This window comes from Silene latifolia, chromosome 3, assembly GCF_048544455.1.
Source record: "Silene latifolia isolate original U9 population chromosome 3, ASM4854445v1, whole genome shotgun sequence".
NCBI lineage: Eukaryota > Viridiplantae > Streptophyta > Magnoliopsida > Caryophyllales > Caryophyllaceae > Silene > Silene latifolia.
Genome location: NC_133528.1, coordinates 146,538,936 through 146,560,364, shown reverse-complemented (window position 1 = coordinate 146,560,364; position 21,429 = coordinate 146,538,936). Strand labels below are relative to the sequence as shown.

The 21,429-nt window shown below is 35.7% G+C and overlaps 3 protein-coding genes and 1 pseudogene across 3 annotated transcripts; 3 read left to right on the top strand and 1 right to left on the bottom strand.

Moving 5' to 3' along the window:
• The first annotated feature begins 241 nt into the window (after positions 1–241).
• On the top strand, positions 242–2,990 carry LOC141648334 (translocase of chloroplast 34-like; annotated as a pseudogene).
• A 1,218-nt stretch (positions 2,991–4,208) lies between these two features.
• LOC141648332 (5'-methylthioadenosine/S-adenosylhomocysteine nucleosidase-like) lies at positions 4,209–10,728 on the top strand. Its single transcript, XM_074456890.1, has 8 exons — positions 4,209–4,408; positions 4,522–4,585; positions 5,760–5,851; positions 6,691–6,797; positions 7,587–7,661; positions 8,650–8,724; positions 9,302–9,394; positions 10,346–10,728. The coding sequence occupies exons 1-8, from the start codon at positions 4,327–4,329 to the stop codon at positions 10,541–10,543; spliced, it is 786 nt and encodes a 261-aa protein (XP_074312991.1). The 5' UTR covers positions 4,209–4,326; the 3' UTR covers positions 10,544–10,728.
• Positions 10,729–12,387: 1,659 nt separating this feature from the next.
• On the top strand, positions 12,388–14,778 carry LOC141648326 (pentatricopeptide repeat-containing protein At4g19191, mitochondrial-like). Its single transcript, XM_074456882.1, has one exon. The coding sequence runs from the start codon at positions 12,424–12,426 to the stop codon at positions 14,629–14,631; it is 2,208 nt and encodes a 735-aa protein (XP_074312983.1). The 5' UTR covers positions 12,388–12,423; the 3' UTR covers positions 14,632–14,778.
• A 948-nt stretch (positions 14,779–15,726) lies between these two features.
• LOC141648331 (uncharacterized) lies at positions 15,727–21,109 on the bottom strand. The gene is made up of 6 exons (XM_074456888.1): positions 20,664–21,109; positions 18,001–18,200; positions 16,924–17,064; positions 16,758–16,838; positions 16,095–16,219; positions 15,727–16,008 (listed from the first exon to the last, which is right to left on the bottom strand). The coding sequence occupies exons 1-6, from the start codon at positions 20,884–20,886 to the stop codon at positions 15,960–15,962; spliced, it is 819 nt and encodes a 272-aa protein (XP_074312989.1). The 5' UTR covers positions 20,887–21,109; the 3' UTR covers positions 15,727–15,959.
• Between the last annotated feature and the right edge of the window lie 320 nt (positions 21,110–21,429).

The window sequence follows — 21,429 nt, the reverse complement described above, 5'->3', positions numbered from 1 at the left end:
GTAAAGAGGAAGGCTAAACAAAAGAAATTATTGGGTACAACTGTACAAGTGTACAACCTTTGTACCATGTCATGGTATACGAGGCCAATGAAAATACTCTGTACTAAACTTGAGGTTAATTTCCCTAAATAACTAAACAAAATCTAAATAATCTAAAAGGTAAGATTCTAATTGGCTAGGTTGTGCGGTGTACCACATCATCGTATACCATTGTACATTCTCAATTCTTAGAGGCAGTGGACATCACAGGGTTTAAGGGTAAACCCTTTGGTTTCCCTTTTTCTTTCAAACAACAATCACCACCTCAGGTATTTTTTTTTCTTCCTCTTATTCAACTTTTCATTTTAATTATGCGAGTCAATTGTCTCATCACAAATTCTTAAGAGAGACGGTATTATTGTTGTCTCACATTTGATTGTGATGGGATTTAACAGCATTTTATTGATTATATAGGCATGTAAATGAACCCTTTTTGTTCCAATATTTGAAATTATTAATACGAAGTGGGTTTTATTGAATTTCATGTGAGCACTACACATTACATAATCACAAATTCTCATTTGTGACGATTGTAAGTTATGACGAGATAAATGTGAATATGTATGTGATCATTCTATAATGGTCGCTTTTTAATAAATCAAAATTTTTGCTAACAGAAAATCTTTATGTTGATAAGGGTTTTCAAAGTTTGTACCTTATGCCCCAGTGAATAGTTTACGTTTGCTTTATTTTGTGAGGAGAAAATAAAGCAAACGTAAACTATTGACCAGGACTGATGGAGTACAACATTAGGGCAGGTTTTATCATCAACTAGCATTGGAGAATTTGATTGAAAAGAGTTTTCAGTCGGACAATGTTTTTTTTATGAATGGGGCAGCTGTTAGATTTACCATGGCCGCGCAATTGGCTCGTGAGTGGACCGGACTTCAGCAGTTCCCGTCTGCAACTCAAAATAAGTTGTTTGAATTGTTGGCAAAATTAAAACAAGAGGTTAGTTGGTTTTAATCCCATATGAATGTTATTGTTGGCCTGTTGGGTGTTGTGGTGTGTTTTACTTAACACAAATCTTCGCATTCTGTGCATTATAGAATGTGGATTCCTTGACCATCCTTGTTTTGGGAAAAGACGGTGTTGGTAAATCTTCGACTGTCAACTCGATTATTGGTGAAAAAGTGGTTGCTATTACTCCTCTTGGTGCTTTTCAGGTCTGCTCTTCAATTCTTATCTTCTGCAGTTTTTTTTTTCACTGTGCAAAAAGAAGCAGACTCGTCTTGGAATAGTTAAAAGCAGTTTTTCCCATTGAAACAACTAGTTGGTCTTGCTTCAGACGGGCCATTTTGGCCTGAAGCAATAAGACGGGATTTTATAACTATTTTACAGCCAAATGTGACCACTATTGAAAAACAAGTTAGCATAAGCTATAATACTGGATGTAACATTGTGGTTACATTTAACCATAAAATGGTCACATATGCCCGCTTCTGGAGCTTCAGACGAAAAGTGGTCGTCTGAAACAAGAATTTGCCGGAAATCATTATGGGGAATTGCTGCTTTGTAATGAAGATTACTAAGGTTCTTCCATGTATGTTATTGTTTTGGTTAACAGTCTGAAGGAGCTAGGCCAGTTATGGTTTCTCGTTCAAGAGCTGGATTTACCTTGAACATTGTCGACACCCCAGGTCTTATTGAAGGAGGATATGTCAATGACCGAGCTCTTCATATGATTAAAAGGTTTGTTCTAGAAAATCGGTCTTAGGCAGAATGCTCTCTGACCTACAGTGATATTCTTCTTTTTTTCTTGGTTGGAGCAGCTTTCTATTGAATAGAACGGTCGACGTTTTATTGTATGTGGACCGACTAGATGACTACAGAATAGAAACCTTAGACATGCAGATCATCAAGGCTATAACAGATGGTTTTGGCAAGGCAATATGGAACCGAGCTGCTGTAGTGGTTACTCATGCTCAGCTCTCTCCGCCAGATGAATTAAGCTATGAAGATTTTGTTGCAAAAAGATCCGAGACCCTCTTGAAAGCTGTTCGCCAGGGATCTCGTATTAAGAAGCATGATTCCCTTGTATGACAGACATTTCTCTATTAGCGACTATTTCATTCATTTTCAGAACTTGAAGATGAGATGTTTGGCCGATTCCTTTGTCACTGAATGTTTTAATATTTCTCCCTTAGGCATCCTCCATGCCTGTAGTTTTGGTCGAGAACAGTGGGAGATGTACTGATGTAGTAAGAATGATTGCGGAGAAAAGGTCAGAGCTTACATTCCTGTTGGTGGTAGTTTCTGCATATCGAAATATTTTGAATGGTTCATAGTATTATTAACATTGGCAATATAGGTTCTCCCAGACGGAGTTGCATGGATTCCAAACCTGGTCAAGGTCGTCATTGACATTGTTTCAAATGGAAGCAGTGTGATCCTCGTAAATGAGAGATTGATCGAGAGACCTGATCCTAATGACCACGGAAAATTCTGGATGCCTGTGATTTTGGCAGCTCAAGTAAGTTGTTTGGCTTAAAACAATATGAAAGCATGTTCGAGGTTCCTTTGTCACTGAATGTTTTAATATTCCTTTTGCAACTGCAGTTTTTTTTGTGGAAGCATGTTCGAGGTTCAATTAAACAAGATGTCGCAAAAGAACCTAAACCAGCATGGGAACTTCGAGACAGAGTAGTGCCTGGGCGGAAGTTTTGATCAGATCCATTACTGGATTTCTCTTCTCTGACCGCATTTTCCTATCTCACTGACGCGGTGTGGTTGTCAGTTTGCCGGTTTCTAATCTTTTTTTCTTTCTAGCAAATGTGGCATGTCTTATTTCAGTGACGCGGTGTGGTTGTCAGTTTAAGTTCAAGCTTTCAAGAATAAATGCATGATCCAAGTGCTTTGTGGAAATACAAAAAAATTCGAAATTGTTGTATAAGATGGTTTCATCATAAAGATCAATTAGTCTGTAAATGAGGAGTTCAATTTTTTCTAAACTCAATTGTTTAATTAATTTTGAACTTTGAGCATTAAGGTCAACACAAGTATAGTACTCCTATGATTTTTCTTAATAAATAACCCTTGCGAACAAATTTACATTTAAGTATTGGATAGTGACAAGTTTAAGTTGCCTACAAATTTCATGAAACATAAGATATACTTCCTCCGTTTTAATGAGTTGTATACATTACTTTTTTGGCACTATTCAGAAGTGATGAGAATATTTATTATAACTTCAATATATAACATAAAAGATAGTCATGTGAGATCTTTTTGAAATTGTTTTATCGAATATATTATAAATAACAAATTTTTATAATTTTTATAATTTGTAGCTGAAGAGCAAAAGAAAATGTGCATTGATGTAGGTGTATAAAGCAAATGTATACAACTAATTGAAATGAAGTTGGTATATCATAAGAGCCAAAACTAAGAGAAAAATGATTATGCATATGAGGTAGTACCTCAGACCTTGTAGTTTTTAAACATATACAAATTTTTTCTGAGCATATTACCATTTATAAATATACTTTTTGAGCAATATTATATTTTTTTAGTGTAATGTTTTAGTAAATGTGTCAAAAACTTTATACTAAAGCAGAACTCAAAAACTTTAAAATAAAACTTAGAAAATAAACAATAAGAGGTACTATCTCAGATGTATAGTCTATGAACTGCAAAACTAATTATGCATTGATTTACGTGTTAAAATTATTTATTGTACGAAAGCAAAGAAACGTAAAGAAATGACTGAAATGGCTCAACGACCCAAACAATAAATAATTGGTCTCCTTTGTGACGGGTTACCATTTGTGGGCTTGTGGCGGATATTTTGTGAGATAAAATGGTAACAAAATGGGTTAGTGGAGAAAGGGGACCACATGAATAGTGTTGCAGAGAGAGAAAAAGTGGGTACATTGTGAGGTAAAATGGTATCCGTCACAAGCTTGTGACGGATATGTCATGTCTTCAATGAGAATTTGTGAACAATAAAACATAGGCGGATTATTCTGATCAAGTACTAGAAAGGTGTCGAAAAACCCAAAATCTCATTATAGACGGTATATTCCGTCTATAACTAAAGACGAGCAAAATATAATGCCACATTTCTAATAGGACGAGTAACAAGTGGGATGACGGGGCAAAAAATGTCACCACTTTTAAGCTATTTAACCCGTTTTAACTATAGGCGGATATCCATCTGTAGAAAGACTAGCGGGCCGAAAAAATAGGTATTGGATTTTGATTGGTGAGACGACTCCCTCCCAATTTTTCGCACTATACTCTCTCTCAACTAAAAATCAAGGAAAGAGAAAGCTCGGCGCTGCATCAATGGCGCCACCTGAAACTCAACCTGACGCACCTTCCGAAGATGTTCAATCCAAACCTATCTCCAGCATTCTTATCTTCATCGGTATTTTGTTTTATCAGTAATCATATGATTTCGATTTTATTGCTTATGATTGTAGTTTAATTGTCTGATTTGAGTTTTTACTGATGATTTGATTATGGCGGAATTGATTTCAGCTATGCATACAGAAGCGTTACCTCTTGTCAACAGATTTCAGCTCACCGAAGCCGTCGATTCTTCGTTAGTTCTTTCTTCGCTCTATATTTTATGATTTGATTTGATTTTGAATTGAATTGATGTTTGTTCGCTTTTCAATTGTTTCGGCGTTTGAATTGTCGTTGAAGTTGTGATTTTAGTATGAATTATTGTTTAAATGCTGTAATAGTATGAGATTAATTGATTTTATTAGCTTTAGAAACTTTAAAAAGAGGATTCGATGATTAGTTTATGTGAGTTCCTTAAGAACTTAACAAAAATTGCTGAATCTGTAATGTTTTTGCTCACTCAAAGTAGGGACTTAGAAAAAGGCGGTTCCATGAGTTAGTTTATGTGAGGCTTTAAGGACTAACTTCAAAATTGCTGAATCTGTAGTGGTTTTGCTCACTCGAAAGTAGCGGATTGTGAAAAAGACGATTCAATGAGTAAGTTTATGCGACGATCGACTTAAAAGTAGTTTGTTTGGTTGTCAAGAGTTTTATTATAATAAAAAAGAACTTGGTTAATTTTTAGCTATTCTGACCGTCAAACTAATTGAATGAGCTACTGTCTCGACAATCCTTAAAAATGATGCAAATGTTACAGAGTTGCGTATTCTTTTTATTTATTTTTTCCTGTGATTTGGATGTGTGTTATTCAAGAGAGCTGGAACTGGTGGAAATATTGATATAGTTCGCTTGGTTAATGCCGTCGGTCTGTATTATTAGGAGATTCATGTCAGTATGTTCGTTACTCCTTATACCCCCACTTATTTTTTTACCTTCGAAAAATACTCCTCACAAAGAATTTACTCCCTTCGTCCCGGTCATTTCTTTACCTTATATATACTTTGTGAGGGGTATTTTAATCAAGGTAAACAAATGATTGAGACGTAGGAAGTAAAAGGTCAACAAATGACTAGGATGGAGGGAGTACTTACTAGTGACTAGTGACTAGTGACCAGTGATAATTTAGGATTCTATACTTATAATTGATCCGTCTTGAGCCTTTTCAGTTTCCTGAAAGTTAAGGATTAGTTTGAATGTCATTACATTGTAGAGAATGCTTGAAACATATACTATCTACCTTTACTCAACTGCCAGTCTTTCTTTTCTTAAATGATCTCCAATCAGTGCATCTGCTGGATTGCTGGAAACATGCTCTTCAGCTAGATTTATGAAGTAAAAGTAGTCTTGACTGAAAATTTGACAATTTGTAGGTATCCAAAAGGTGTTCCCTGGGTGAGATATCATGGGGTGTACAAGAATTTGCACCTAAACATCGTGCAACCTGGCAAAGATCCAGTATTGGGTAAGGAGACTTGTGAGATTTTTATTGTCATTCTATATAATTCATGTTGTGCCTTGACCTTTTTATAGCTTTAGTATGAAGCAGAGTCTCTTAGGGAACCAAGAGTTGTAGCTCAACTCTAAACTTAGGTTGGGGGTGGAGGGGCTTGGCTTTACTTTCTCAAGGTTTTTTAGATTAGAAGTAATGGAGGGAAAAACAAAGGGATACGCCCAGACTGAAAAGTAATGGAAGAAAAATTAAAGGGTTACATCCATAAAGGAGGTAGTAGCGGTGATGGAGACAAGATGGAATGAGGTGAATAGAGTGTTACATACCAAATAAAGAGGGGCTAGGGGATAAAGGTTTTCCACATATCCACCTCATTAGGGTATAATGCTTTACCTGAACATGGGAGTAGTATCTCCCCCCTTCAATCCTGCTACCACTGCCGCCCCTTCCCGTCATTTTCCCTTTGGTGGTCTCTATTTTAACCTCTTACTACCTACTTCAACCCAAGCAAGTCCTGTGTTAAACTTGGATGGTCGCAGTGTGCAGTTGCATCACACAACTTCTCTAGTGCAAGGTTGCTGATAATTTTTTATTTGAGTTCAAATAACTCTTCTTCGAGCGTAATATGTCCGATTTACTCACCATAATACACACACGTGTTTGATGCATGATTTTGTAGTCAGGCAATAACGAGCATCTACTAAAGACAAGTATGAAAAGAAAATTAGAATTGTAGGACCAAAATAGTTTACTGTTTACATTTTATGATTTTATGATTTGACACCTATTCATCTTGTTTTTTGGGTACTAAGAAGGCTTAACTTTTGTCTTGTGAAATGATAATTTTCCAGGAGTTGATAGTGTTGGCACGATCTCTGCATCCCTCGTGACTTATGCATCTGTTCTGGCACTGCAGCCCGATCTCATCATAAATGCGGGCACTGCTGGTGGCTTTAAGGTACATCGACAATTAAATATACTTATTTCTCTATCTTATGCGTCGTCCGATAATTTTTTTTCCTACCTTGTCAGTTTTTTCGATGAATTCATTATTTCCTTCTCTACTGGTATTTGATTGGCTGCTTCTAATGATGGTTCTGCAATATCTGTTGATGTGGATTTCTCGGGCTTGATGAGGGAATGGTGACGGAGAGGGCACAATGGAGGGAAATGATACATGTGGATTTTTAGTAGTTGATGTTATTTGAAATATTTAGTGTTTTTATTTAATTTTTAAAAATTTATTTGTTTTTTTCGGATTTATTACACCTTTTTACCAACAACTTTCTTATATATTAATACTTCGTTCACTTTTAAGGTATTCCGGACCCTTAAGTTTTACTTCGGTTTTCAAAATCGTTTTCATCTTTATTCTCGATTTAAATTCTAAGTTTTTATAAAAAAAATCCGGACTTCGATTTTAAAACCTTTAAGTTTACCTTGGCTTTTGTATTATATTTCACCCCCCCCTTTTGTTTTTCACTTTTCCTTTTCTATATTTTCGCATTTTGAGGTGTGCGTTCACCCATGGACGGTTCTAAAGGATGATTCATGTCAGCCGACCCCAAATCATTTTGGGATTAAGGCTCTGTTGTTGTCGTTGTCGCCGTTTCTTGGGTCTCCATATTGGTGTCTCCTTTAGCCTATTACAAATCCTGTCTTATTTTACTGCCTCACTGACATATTAGTAGAAAGGGAGTCAAAAGAGAAGGAAATTAACTGATATGTGACCCTTAACTCCTTTCAGGCAAAAGGGGCGGCTATCGGGGATGTCTTCCTGGCATCTGAGGTTGCATTCCATGACAGGAGAATACCAATACCTGTAAGTATCTCACTTTCTCATTCTTAAATTATGTGTACTCTTTCAGTTGGTGGCATCCTCTTGCACTACAGTGGGGCTTTTCTTAGGATGACATGTATTTTGGCTCTTGTTGCTTGATTTTTTATATGCAGCTGCATTTGTTCATGCTAGGACATAATTATTTATGACATTTATTTGTTGTTTGTAACCAACTAACCATTGCTTAGAAATTCTTGCTCATGTATCAGTGTTCGTTTTTCGTTCATTAACTACTGCTTCTGAAGCTCAATGCTGTGCTGAATTATACGATGATCAATTTTGGTGTTCTCAGTTGCTGTGCGTGCTTTCTTGAAACATGGAAAACTAAGACCTTGATTATGTTCTCATGGAGGCTAGTTATGCCTCTGAATTGTATGCTTTAGAGAGTTTAAGCAGTAATTATGAGTAAAAGGCTTTCATGAATGTGATTTTGCAAACGAAATGAGAAGGCTTGGCCATTTTTAAAATTTCAGCATGTCGATGATTCTTAACTGTCTCTGATTATGCGGTGAGCATCCATGAATTTTCTTCATCGGTTTCACTCCTTGGCATTACTTGGTAATGATACACTCAGTTGGATATCGGCTTAAAGTCCTTAAACTAGAACTAACCTGTTCATATTATGTTTTTTTGGTAGGTAAAGTTATACTCCCTCTATCCCGGTCATTTGTTGTCCTTTTCCATATTGGGGTGTCTCAGTGAGTTGTTGTCCTTTCTATTTTAAGAATGAACTTGATGAACAATTTGATCATTCACACTCAATTTGTTCCACTTGGCATTTACTAATTGGCCCCTTCCTCTTTCCTTGGTTTTTGTGCCAAAACCAAAGGACAACAATTGACCGGGACGGAGGGAGTAGATTTTAGCCGGAATTATAATTCCATATGGACGGTTTAGTCTGTTTGTTTCATGTTTCTGTGAGATTGTGTTTTTTTTTTCTTAGAAATTTTGTGTGGTCCGTTTGTTGCAGGTTTTTGATTTATATGGGGTTGGATTACGACCGGCATGCTCTACATGCAACATCTCACAGGAACTAAATTTGAAGGTAATGATCGTTAGGGAGTACATTCATGCTGATGGTTGTGATGGTTCAAAGATGTTAACAATTTAATTTAGTATTAACTTGTTATCCTCCCCTTTTCAGTTTTTTTCGCTTGAGAGGCTGAATTTGAAATAGAAAATCTAAAAGTTCAAAACTTCAGATGGTTTTGGGAGGTTGATGAATGATTCACCATAATTAATGTACTATTGTACCTAATTGGTATTGCTAAAGGGGCACTGGCTTGAAATTTTATTGTATTTTCATTCGCTGTTCCTGTTGCAAGTGACTAACTTGTTTAAGTTCAAATGGGCAACCAATTAAATGCTACTCCTAGTTCAGAATTAAAATAGCTATACATAATTGTGAAGTCATGAACCAGAATTCTGTCAAGGTGTTGAGATTAGGTCAGTATCATATGTATGTGCAGTATGTTATTAATGGTTCATCAGCTAAAGTCTGGTCATAGATTATCAGTTAATCTTCAGGAAGCTGCTTCTGTTTTATTGTTGCATGCTTGCTGTTCATTTTGTAGCTTGGGTCTATTGAACTGCCATCAATAATCGTAGTCTTGTTATTTCAGATAGGGAGATTGTCCACTGGTGATTCTTTGGACATGTCCCCACACGACGAAGCATCTATCATAGCAAATGAGGCTACGATAAAGGATATGGAGGTAAAATATTTTTGAAACCTTGACCTGTTGCTAAAACTAAAGTGTGTGATGTTCAAGTCAATTTATGGTTGATATTTTGGGTTTTGCTTGGAATGCGGGTAATGCTTACGAGAGTAAATATAGGACGGAAGTATGGAACTGATGGTGGCATTACCCTGGAGGGGTGGGTAACTATTACCTCCATAATGGGTTAATTTTCACTCCCTCTTTTTTCCCTTTCTCTTTCCATCTCCCATTGCTAGAAATCATACACACTAAAGTATTTACACTACGTAAATAGAATACATAAAATAAAGGCTTCAAGTCACGACAAGAATCTCATCACGATAATCACTCCATATGTAGATGTGCCAATGGTAGAGGGAAAAGTCTTTAGGATAAAATAAAGCCCCATATGTATAGAGTGTTTGCACAACTATCTGATGTTAGATACCCTTCTTCTGATAGCCTTAAAGGAAATCATACGTATCTGCTGAATATATATTTATCGGAGGGAGATGGTTGTTATGATCCTCATGAGTTATGAGTCATGACAGTTACAGTAACCGTCACATATGTGCCTTTTCATGACAGTCATGGTAACTGTCACTTTATGCCTTTTCATGACAGTCATGGTAACTGTCACTTGTATTCCTTTTCACGACAGTAACAATGACTGTCACTCACCCCTGTTCACATAACTCATTTCATATCGTCGGTTGACTTAAGTTATTCTATGTTTTTCCATCCGTGAAGGGCTTCTGTTAGAAAATACATCCAACACCCGTTTCCTTTGTTTTGGCCTCTACTAACAATTACCTCTCTTCCAAACAAGCCTACGGCGTTTGTAAGAATTGTATGGTCATTTTGGTTGCTCACCTTCCTAGTTCCTTAAAAGAAAGTTTAGTGTTTTGATGAACCTTCGAGGCATCGAATTACTGTGGTTCAATGGCTGTTTTTTGTTAATTTCAGGGTGCTGCTGTTGCCTATGTGGCAGACCTGCTGAAAGTCCCCGTTATATTTATCAAAGCAGTGACAGATATCGTGGATGGCGATAAGCCAACCGCAGAGGAGTTCTTGCAAAATTTGACTGCAGTCACAGCTGCTCTTGATGAGACCGTTGCTAAGGCTATTGATTTCATCGCTGGAAAATGCATCTCGGAACTCTGAAGTTTCAATATTGTCTTCACCATTCTTTGCAATTCCATCAGAGTTACATGTGTTAGACTTTTAGCTTTTTAGCATAAGCTCTGGTGGGAGTTGTATAATTATGAATTATGAATGTGCAGAATGCAGAACGGGTGGTTGATGGAATCACACCGTCACAGTAATGATAAAAGGATTCATTTGACCGATTTTTTTTTTCCATAAATCTCTTTTTATTGTTTGCTGAATCACGATTACGCTTTTGTAGGAAAAAAAATTTCTGAAAGTATTTGGATGTTTTATGTCTATATATTTTTAGTGCTGTTTTGAACTTCTCTTGGATTGTTAACTCCACAGTCCAACACTTAGCAGTATCAAAATTTGATACCAATTCGACAATGTTTCTGATAAGATTGGTTTTTTGTCCTCAAAAATGAGATTACGGTCTACAGATTGAATTTACAATGAAATACTGCTTCTCTTTGTATATATTTTTCCTACATACCTTTACTCGTCTATAAAACGACACTTTAACCACATTATATATACTCTATATTCCGTATGTATCATAGTATTGCTACACTTACAAGTTCGAAAATCAATGCAAACTAACATCATGCTAAATTATTGCAAACTAACATCATACTAAATTATTCGGGGATGTAGCAAATTACCCCCATAACTTATGACCTATGTTTAAATCAGTCCCTTAAATTTCACTTGTAGCAAATTAGCCCCATAACTTTTTAAAAATGTGCAATTAAGCACAAATCAAGTTTTTTACCATTTTTTTAACTAAAACCTACTCCCTCTGGCTTTTAATTTTCTTCCCGTTTCTCTAATATATGTGAGGAGTATTATAATGAAATGGGAAGAAAACAGCAAGCCGGAGGGAGTATTATTTTTTATTATAAAAACTATTATAAATATATTTCTTAAATAATTAAAAATATAATATTTACATATTCAACGAAAAAATGTGAACCAATTTTGTTGTAAACAAAAATTTGGTCATGTAACTTTTTAATGTAAAATCATTAACAATTCTCATATTAGGAACATTTTTCACCAAAAAAAATTGAACATGTTTTTTTAATAAACAAGAATTTTAGGATTAAAATCTAATCAATAATTTTGATTTACAATAATAGTAAAATATTTAATTAGCAAATTTTATTCTTAAAAATAAGATATGTGGTTAATTACACATTAAGAAAAACTTATGGGATTAATTTGCTACATTTATAAATTAAGAGGCTTGATTGCACATAGTATCAAACTTATGACGGTGATTTGCTAAATTTCCCCAGCACCCCTATTCTTTTTAACAAGTCCAAGGAATGTAAATACTATGTAATATGAGTAGTGGACTGATGGTAAGTAGATTTAAAAATAGATGGGAGTACAATGCAACGCTAATTTCTTTTTCAACACTACATACTTCAATCTTCGATAACTAGGGGAGTTGTATAGTAAGCGGATTATACATTTGATGTATTACCTCCAGTTTTATACGGAGTAGTTTTTTAGCATTATAATAAAGTTTTTTGTGTTTTGTTTTAAAAATTATGAGTTTTACTATAAAGTTTCTGACTTCATTAACTAAAACATTAAACTAAAAAAATTACAATAAAATTCAAAAACATTACCTACAAACTTAGTTAAATTTGAGTTTTGACGGAAAAAATTAAAATTTACCCTATAAACTTTAATAAACTCAGAAAAAATACACATGCTCAAAAACAAATAAAATTTGAGTTAATAAGCTCAGAAAAAATACACATATGCTCAAAAACAAGTAAAATTTGAGGTAATACATCTGATGTAAGTTCCTATTCCTCGGCGTAATATAGCAACTCGTTTTTTTTTTAACACAAATCATTCAATCTCCACAGCAAGCATTGATGCTTGTTTTTAAGCACCACCATTTTTGCTTAAGGCACTTACACCTTCCTTTCCCGCCAAAACTCAACTACCTTTTAACTACCAACTACCAATCAAAACAACCAATCTCAACTCTTTCTTCTCTCTTAAACCTTTGCAATAATCCAAATCTTCTCAAACAATTCCATGCAAGGTTGATTTTACATGGCCATCACCAAAACCCTTCTTTATCCTCCAAACTCTTTGAATCTTACTCCAAAATCGGGTTTTACAATTATGCTTTACGCGTTTTTAATGCGATTTCATGCCCAAGTTTTGATCTTTACAATAGGGTTCTTCAAATTTGTACATTATCTGGTGAATTTGAGAAAACCCTTTTGTTTTATAATAAAATGGTGTCGAATTTTATGTACCCTGATGAAATTTCATACCCTTTTGTTGTGAGATCATGTAAAGAAGTAAATGATGTTAAGTTTGGTAAAAGGGTACATGGGCATTTGTTTAAACTTGGGTTTGATTCGAATGACGGAGTTGTTGATGCATTGGTAGAGTTTTATGATGAATTAGGAAGTTTCGAGAATGCACGCCAGATGTTTGATGAAATGCCTGTGAGAGGGTTGGATTATTGGAATTCGCGTATTCTGAATTGTTTGCGAGATGGGAATGTGTATGGAAGTTTTTTGTTGTTTAAGCAGATGATGGAGGAGAGTATTCAGCCGGATTCGATTAATGTGATTAATCTGGTTAGAGCTAGTGTAGAATTGAAGTCGAAAAAGTTGGGAGTGTCTGTTCATGGTTTGATCGTTGTAAGCGGGCATAGTGGAGATTTGGGTGTAAGCACTGCTTTATTGACTATGTATTCTAAGCTTGGTTGCTTAGAGAACGCGATTTTGGTTTTCGAGCAAATGCTTGTAAAGGATAATGTTGTTTGGAACTTGATGATTTCAGCGTATTGTCGATATGGACATCCGAGAAAATCCCTGGATTTGGTGGGGAATATGATTAGTGAAGGGATGAGGATGGACCTTTTCACTGCACTTGCAACCGTAACATCTATTGGAGAATTGAATTCGCCTCAATTGGGCAGGCAAGTTCATGGATATTGTATCCGAAATGGGTTAGATTGTGAGGTTTCTGTTCTGAATTCTTTGATAGATATGTACTGTAAATGCAATAATGTTGAAATTGGGAGAAAGGTTTTTGAGTCGGTTTCTGAAAAGACTGAAGTTTCTTGGAGCACGATCATCAAAGGTCATGTAAAACATGGCCAATATTCCGAGGCTCTTTCCCTTTTTGTCGAAATGAAGTCTGATGGGTTTAGGCTTGATTCTCCTACAATTCTTACTGTCTTGCCTGCTTGTGTGAATTCTAGCGCGTTAGAGCTAGTGAAATACGTTCATGGGATTGGAGTCAAATTAGGGTTGTGTTCTACACCCTCCGTGAATACCGAACTTTTAGTTAGCTATGCAAAATGTGGGTGCATAGAAATGGCGAGAAAATTATTTGATGAAGACGAGATTATTAGTAAGGACATAATTACATGGAATTCGATGATTAGTGCTTACTCTAAGCACGGGGAGTGGCAACAATGTTTCGCTCTATACGAGCAGTTGAAAGACTCGTATCTCAGACCTGATAATGTGACATTTCTCGGACTTTTAACAGCTTGTGTAAATTCAGGTCGGGTTGAAGAAGGGTGGAAAGTATTCCAAGAAATAAAGGAAACCTATGGTTATCAACCTAGTCAAGAACACTATGCTTGTATGGTGGATCTTTTGGGTAGGGCAGGGTATATCAGTCAAGCAACAAATCTTATCAACTCCATGGCCTGTAAACCGGATGCTCGAGTATGGGGGCCGTTGCTAAGTGCCTGTAGAAAGCACCCAGAGACCGAGGTTGCCGAGTTGGCAGCCGAGAAGCTCATTTCGTTAGAACCTAAAAATGCCGGTAATTACGTGTTGTTGTCTAATGTTTATGCAGCTAATGGAAAGTGGGATAAAGTAGCAAAACTGAGGAGTTTCCTTAGAGAGAAAGGTCTGAAGAAGATCCCTGGAATGAGTTGGCTGGAAGTTAACGGAAAAACGCATGAATTTAGGGTTGCTGATAGATCTCATCCAATGTCAGATGATATTTATTCTATTTTAGGGTTTATAGAGATTGAAATTGAGGATACCATAAAATTAGGTGTAGCTAATTCATCTGCTGTTTTCCAAGAAATTGAATATTAGTGACTAAAAACAAGTTTTGGAAGTAATTTTTATTTTTAAACTCCTGCAAGTAGATTTTGAGTTTTGAGACTGTTTGAATGCTACGAGTTTTTTTATGTACTGTACTGTACACCGAATTCAGGAATGATAAACAGGTTCTTGAATTGAATGATCTTCTGGCTTGCTTACTGATTGAGTTCAGTTTTGCTTGAACAAAATTGCATCTCTCTGAAATAAGAAGCACAGTCTCGAAGTGTCGAACATTAAACCCTAACGATCTAAAGTACCAAATAAAGTTTTCCTTAATGTTATATAATCTGACTACTGGCTCCGTTTGACAAGGCATCTCAGGTAGCTGATTTGGTTAAAGTAGCTTATTTGACCAAAATTCCAGGTAACTTATTTTTTTGTACGCGTTTGGCAAGTAGTTTATTCAACCAAATAAGCTACCTGAAATGAAGAAATGCTACCTAGAGTGGCATTTGAGATTTCAGGTACCTGTTTTGATTTAATTTTCCGTTTTTACCCCTTAAATTTATACTATTAAATAATTATCATATCCTTTTACGCCATTTCATCAAAATCACCTTTTCAGTTAGTTTGTCAAACACTTTTTTATATAATCAGGTACCTTATCAGTTCCTAATTTTCAGCTATCAGTTAGTTTTTCAGTTTTCAGCTACATTTTCAGTTAGTTTTACCAAACAAGCCTTAGAGTTATAGATAGACTTTCGACTTTATCTATCGGATTATTCAAAACAAATACAAAAACAAGAAAAAAAAATTCCACATGAACTCTTATCCTTTCTTATTAATCGTGTTCATTTTGGTTGGCGAACCTACATGTTTCATCAGCTTGTGTTTTCATCGACAATTTACTTTGTTACTTCTGTTTCAAACAACATTGAAAATTTATTAATGAACGGCGGTACAAAATTAACGAGGCGAAGGTTCTCAGTAATCAGTATGGCTCGGTGAGGAATTTCACCATCAAAGTTTTTGCTCAATCTCAAAGTTAAACTAGGGAAGCTTTTACAACTTCTTCAAACTCCAGAGCCAGAAACCGACCATTGGCGGCCATAAAATTAATGATCAAGTAATGACCTGGAATTTGTTACCATCGGAGTATCGGACCATTGGCTGCCATAAAATTAATGAGCTCTTCCAGATATATAATATCAAGAACTTCATACTCACATCTTTCTTTTGTTGCCTAAATTTTACAACAGTCCTATTGAAATTGGCCGTGTTAGGGCGCTAGCGACATACATCTAAATAATTTAACAAAATCTACTCTTTCGCTGGCGAAACCAAATTGATGGTGCCGCATGCCTTAGCCGGAAGATATTTTACACAACACCGGAAGGAAGTCGCATTACAAGTTGCCCCCCGAAGATGCTGCAAGAAAATTAGTGAAAGGCGGCGTCATATTACATTGGACAAAACAATAATGATTAAAGGACAAGACATAGATGATGTTGAACCTTTTGACATAATAATAACAGAAGTCTGCCAGGATGAAAGTTTGAACAATCTCCGAGATGAGAACAAAGGATGGCCATAAACCATAGCCCAGAGCAGTAAGGAGGTGCCCACGAGTATCGAGAACCTAGATGAAAAACAACACGATATAAGAGTTGGAATAAAGAGCCTTTACATTGTATGTTCATGCACATTTAGTACTCGCAACCAACATTAGTTCATGTTATCCACAAATATACGTCGTACTTGAAGCAAAAGAGCCAAGTGTTATCACGGTATATTTAATTAATGATTCAGAGAGCTTGATCAAATGATAATGAATGTAGGACAAACAACAAGACATGACCAGCATTGCCTAGGAGAAAATTTGTTATTTGTGACTGCTAAAGAGGGGAAAAGTTCAAAAAGGTGTTGAAAGCCAGAGAATTAGAAAGCATTCATCCTGTTATCGTGTCGCCATGAACTGTTTATTCTTCATCTGTTTTGTTTGACAATAAATACTCTATTAACATGTATTGCACCGAGGTAGAATGAGGTGTTCTGCATTTTCTAATTATATTTGGTAAGATCAGTTCTCGAAATTCACACTTCCATAAGACACTCCTACCAAGGTAAATCATGTACACGGCCATGAAGTCTAATTAAGCTCAAGTTTAATATAATACCTGAAGAACCCAGTGAGCACAACTCAAAAACCTTGCTACTCCAAGTGCAAAAACGTAATGAGCTGTAAATGGTTCAACAATCTGAAAAGGTAACCAAAACATTCAGGGGAAAAAATCTACACTATGAAAAATTTCAGATTTTTACTAAAACGATAATCGCACACACCTTTGTATTTTGCATAACCCGCAATTGTGGAAGCACTGAAACAGCTTCTAGATATACACACAACGCCCACATGATTCGATTTAGAATATTGTGTGAAGTTGAGGGATGAACTAAGAATGCTAAAATAGCACATGGTACCAACTGCAAAAAAAAAGGCGAGAAAGGAGGTACAATTATTATTACAATACAGCATTTTGGAGTTATGTCAAAAAGTGTGAGATACGGAAGATGAGATGAAAACAATAAAAAGTTTCACAGTTATAATCCTCTTTCTAATCAATTTTGGAGCTCCTTCTCCCACCTTCTATTGTGATTGACTGGGTTCTAACTTCTAAGTTTCTAACCCTCTTTCTACCTATAAGAAGGGATTTCCTCCCCTCTTTTCTCTTTCTCGCACTACCATTTAGCGTATGGCTCCCCTCCTACACTAATGGCGTGTGTTCGAATCCTCTTTCCACCTATGAAGGGATTTCTCCTTCCCCTTCCCCTTCCCCTTCCCCGAAAAGGCTAAACCAATCATTAAGAAAGTCATCAAGCCGAAACTTTTATAAGTTTGATATAACTACATTAGAAATAGAAGAAAAGAAAAGTAGTGTCAGGTCAATGAAATATACTGCAGATGAGAGACCGACCACTAAGAAGTAAGAACCAGAGCTAGGAAATATAAAATAGATGATCAAGAATCACGCTGAGGAAGGATAGCATTAAAACGAGGTCACAACACCATAAGATAACCTTTTTATGGAAGTTCTTAAGACCACGCTAACCTAATTTGGTTTCAAAGGACATGAAAAGCAGGGTTTGGTTGCAAGCACTGAAGTGGGTGTGGGTTTTGCAGGGTGGGAGAGGGATCAAACATTTAGAAAAAAAAAAAAAAAAAAAAAACGAGGTTAACAAGAAATTAGTGATAAGGGTGACAAAACCATCCTTCATTTTTGCTTTTCAGAAATACTTAACCAACAAATAATTAGAAGACACGAAAACGAAGGAATCAGATTTTTCCTGGTCGTCTAAGTCACTACTCATTCAGTTAAACAGTTGTACAATGCACAACAAAGTGAAAGTCACTTCACTCACCACATAGTAAATAGGAAAATTGTCCTTCTCCTTCATATAAGTGGACTTCAAGCTGAACCGGATCATATAAACTACCCACAATGTAAAGGCCAAGGTAGCTGAATCAAGCAGCGTATGTATATCATATTCCATGACAAAACTGCAATAAAGCCTTATTGCTAGAAAAATAGCCGTAAGCTCTTGTGATTTCAGTGAGAGTCCTGCAAATCATCCAAAGAAGAATGATTTTCTGAAGATACAGCGGCACTGGATAGAAATTATAGGACACACTAAAAAGAAAAAAACATGGCTAGCATCTCAAAAAACACTAAATAGGCCAATAAAACTGGAACAAGCATATGTTCTGAGTTCTGACCAGGCCCATTTTATGAAGACCTACCACAAGTCCGCAATGATTTCAATGAAGTCATGAATCATCATTTGGAATTGATTATGAGAGGTAAACAAAGAAAAATGAAAAGGAAAAGACACACACAGAAACAGTCCAAATATAAATTAAAACAAAGTATGACTTAACATTATTGAAATAATTTGCCGCCAATCTTTAACGAACTAAAATTTCTCTCCTTATAAATGGTGGTGTCCAGAGAACAAAAAGGGTTTCTAGCCTATTGTGTATATGTCATATTTGCACAATATACAATTATACATGGTGATACACCACCGAAGCCTTTATGTGTCATCTGCCAAACGTCGCCCTATAAATCGGAACCTTAGCAAGTAAGCATCATAGAAACTGGAAATATAGCAGACCTTTTATAACGGCAGCTCCACCAGCACCAGCAAAAGTGGTGCAGTAAATTATTAAAAATCTATAGAATCTAAATTATTTGATGATCACCAACGGTTGACTTTTCTCGTATAAATCTTTTTAGCAATTGATTATTAGCACTAAAAGATAAACAAATCATACGCTTCCTAAAAGCTTTCAGTCGCATAATATTTCCAAATATGCGCCTCAACCAAAAGACAAAGTTTCTAACTTTGACTACTATTGAACCCATTAAGCTCCTCCTCTTTTAGTTTTAATTTAGTGTCCCAAATCTTATCTACCCTAAGCATTTACAGAACTGATAGCGCATATAGAGCTTTGTACGTTGCATTGTCATCACGAAGATCTAAACTTTCTGCTTATGTACATGAAGATGCACACACTATAAAGTTAGAAGACGCGGAAAAGGTCATTGAAACTTGAAATGCAGACATTAAAATCTCAAAGTTCTTTGAAGTTTAAAGCTAAATAATTTTCTTTCCTTTCTTCCCTCAAATAAAACAACTGAAATAGCGAGAAAAATAAAGGACATAAACAAATGGCGTAGCAAACATAAACATTAAAGACAGACAATCTTGCAGCTACAAAATCGGAAATTAATACAATAATAAAAATCCTCTATTTAAAGGTCAAGTTGAATATGAAAACCAATTGATCATCAATTAAAAAAGTCCATAAACTTCTTATATTAACAAGAAGATACGACGAAAACAGAAAAGTTGGAATCTTCGGGTTTTATATTTTGGCAAACAAAAACATACAATCAACAAATTTAAAGAAAAAAAACACTCTTTGATCGAACAAATCCTTACAAAGGCTTCGTACCTAACTTTTTTAGGGCGGTGTTATTTCCACGGGAACAAATGCTTCCTCCAGGGAGTCAGGGATAACACAGGCGTCACACACATGACTCCATCGCGGAAGCATTTGTTCCCATGACATTACAACATTACAAGGACCCATGTTTAACACGTTAACTCCCTGTTTTATGAGCAAAACCATTGACCATCTCAAACATCACAAGCAAAAAATACGTCTTTTTGATCGAACAAACCTTACAAAGGTGTCTATTATGTGCAGGTTACTTTGTATTTCCTTTGTCTCGATATGTTGTTTAACTTTAATTAAACCACCCCTCACAAAGAATACAAAATGTAAACAAATGATTGAGATGAAGTAACTTTTTTTAAGCACTAATTAAACATCTCAAACAAACACTTGCAAAACAAACATGAAATTTGAGCTAATCAATCAATTAAGCTGGATAAAGCTAAACATGCAATTCTTCGTAGGAATACACTCGTGTAAGACGGTTTTACACAAATAAATACTCATTATTCTCCAAAAAGAGAAACAATTTAACTACCAAGACCTATTGACAATGTAGTACAAAATACGCCAACATAACAAACCTCATTAATCAATTAGCTAGGCTGGGTAAAGCTAAACATGCAATTCTTCAAACGAAAAACACTCGTATAAGACGGTTTTACACAAAAATACTCATCGTTCTTCAAAAACAGCTCAATTTAACAAACAAATTAATCAATTAGCTAGGATGGGTAAAGCTAAACATGCTATTCTTCAAACGAAAAACACTCGTATAAGACGGTTTTACACAAAAATACGCATAATTCTTCAAAAACAGCTCAATTTAACAGCAAAACCTAATAGTAATTCAAATTAACAAACAAATTTCATCAAAACTCAAACTACAAAACCTCAATTCAACACAAATTTCCAAAAAATACTCATCATTCTTCAAAAACAGCTCAATTTAACAGCAAACCCTAATACTAACTCAAATTACCAAACAAATTTCATGAAAACTAAAACTACAAAACCTCAATTCAACACAAATTTCCAAAAAACAATCAAAATTGAAATCTACCAGCGCAAGATTTCTCCTTTGCGAGCTTGAAAAGAAGAACAACAATGCCGATAGCGTGAACCGCTTCGGCAGCTACAAAGAGATTGTCATGGTCATGAACGACAGCTCTAAGCAAGACTAATGTCACCATGGCTGACACCACCGCCATTAAAGCTTTGACCTTTGGAGGTTGTCGTTTTAGCCATTTCGCCATTGTTTGTATCGCTCTTCGAGGTGGCTTCATCGTTTTTCACTTTATCTCTCTCTAACTTTCTCTTGTTTCTCTCTCTAAGTTGCAAAACAATTCCTTGTTTTGTCTTGCAATTAGTCTTGCTTATGACGTATATATACGGAAATTACCGTGTTTGTCTTGTTTTGTTTGTTCTGACGTCTGAACTAGGGGATGCGGGGATGGTTCTAAATCGAGTAACGGTGATGGAACGTGATTTTTGTTTTTGGAAAGACGGGGGAATATGGAAATACGAGTGTAATTAATATTTGTGGGATTTTTATTTAAGAAGAAAACGGGAAGATTTTATTAGGTAGGTAGTATAAGGTCTTGTTTGGTTGCCATACGGGAATTAATTTTCCATGATTTTATAAAACACGTGAATGGGTCAATTCACGGGAATTGCCCAAAACTTGTTTGGTTGGCATCCGGGAGTTGGATTCATGTGGAAGTTTCCAATTACCTAGGTGAGCTAGGTAATTAAACTCCTTCATAATGGAGGAATTGAGAACTGCTAAGAAAATGCAATTCACGTGATTTTGAGCAAAAAACAATCTC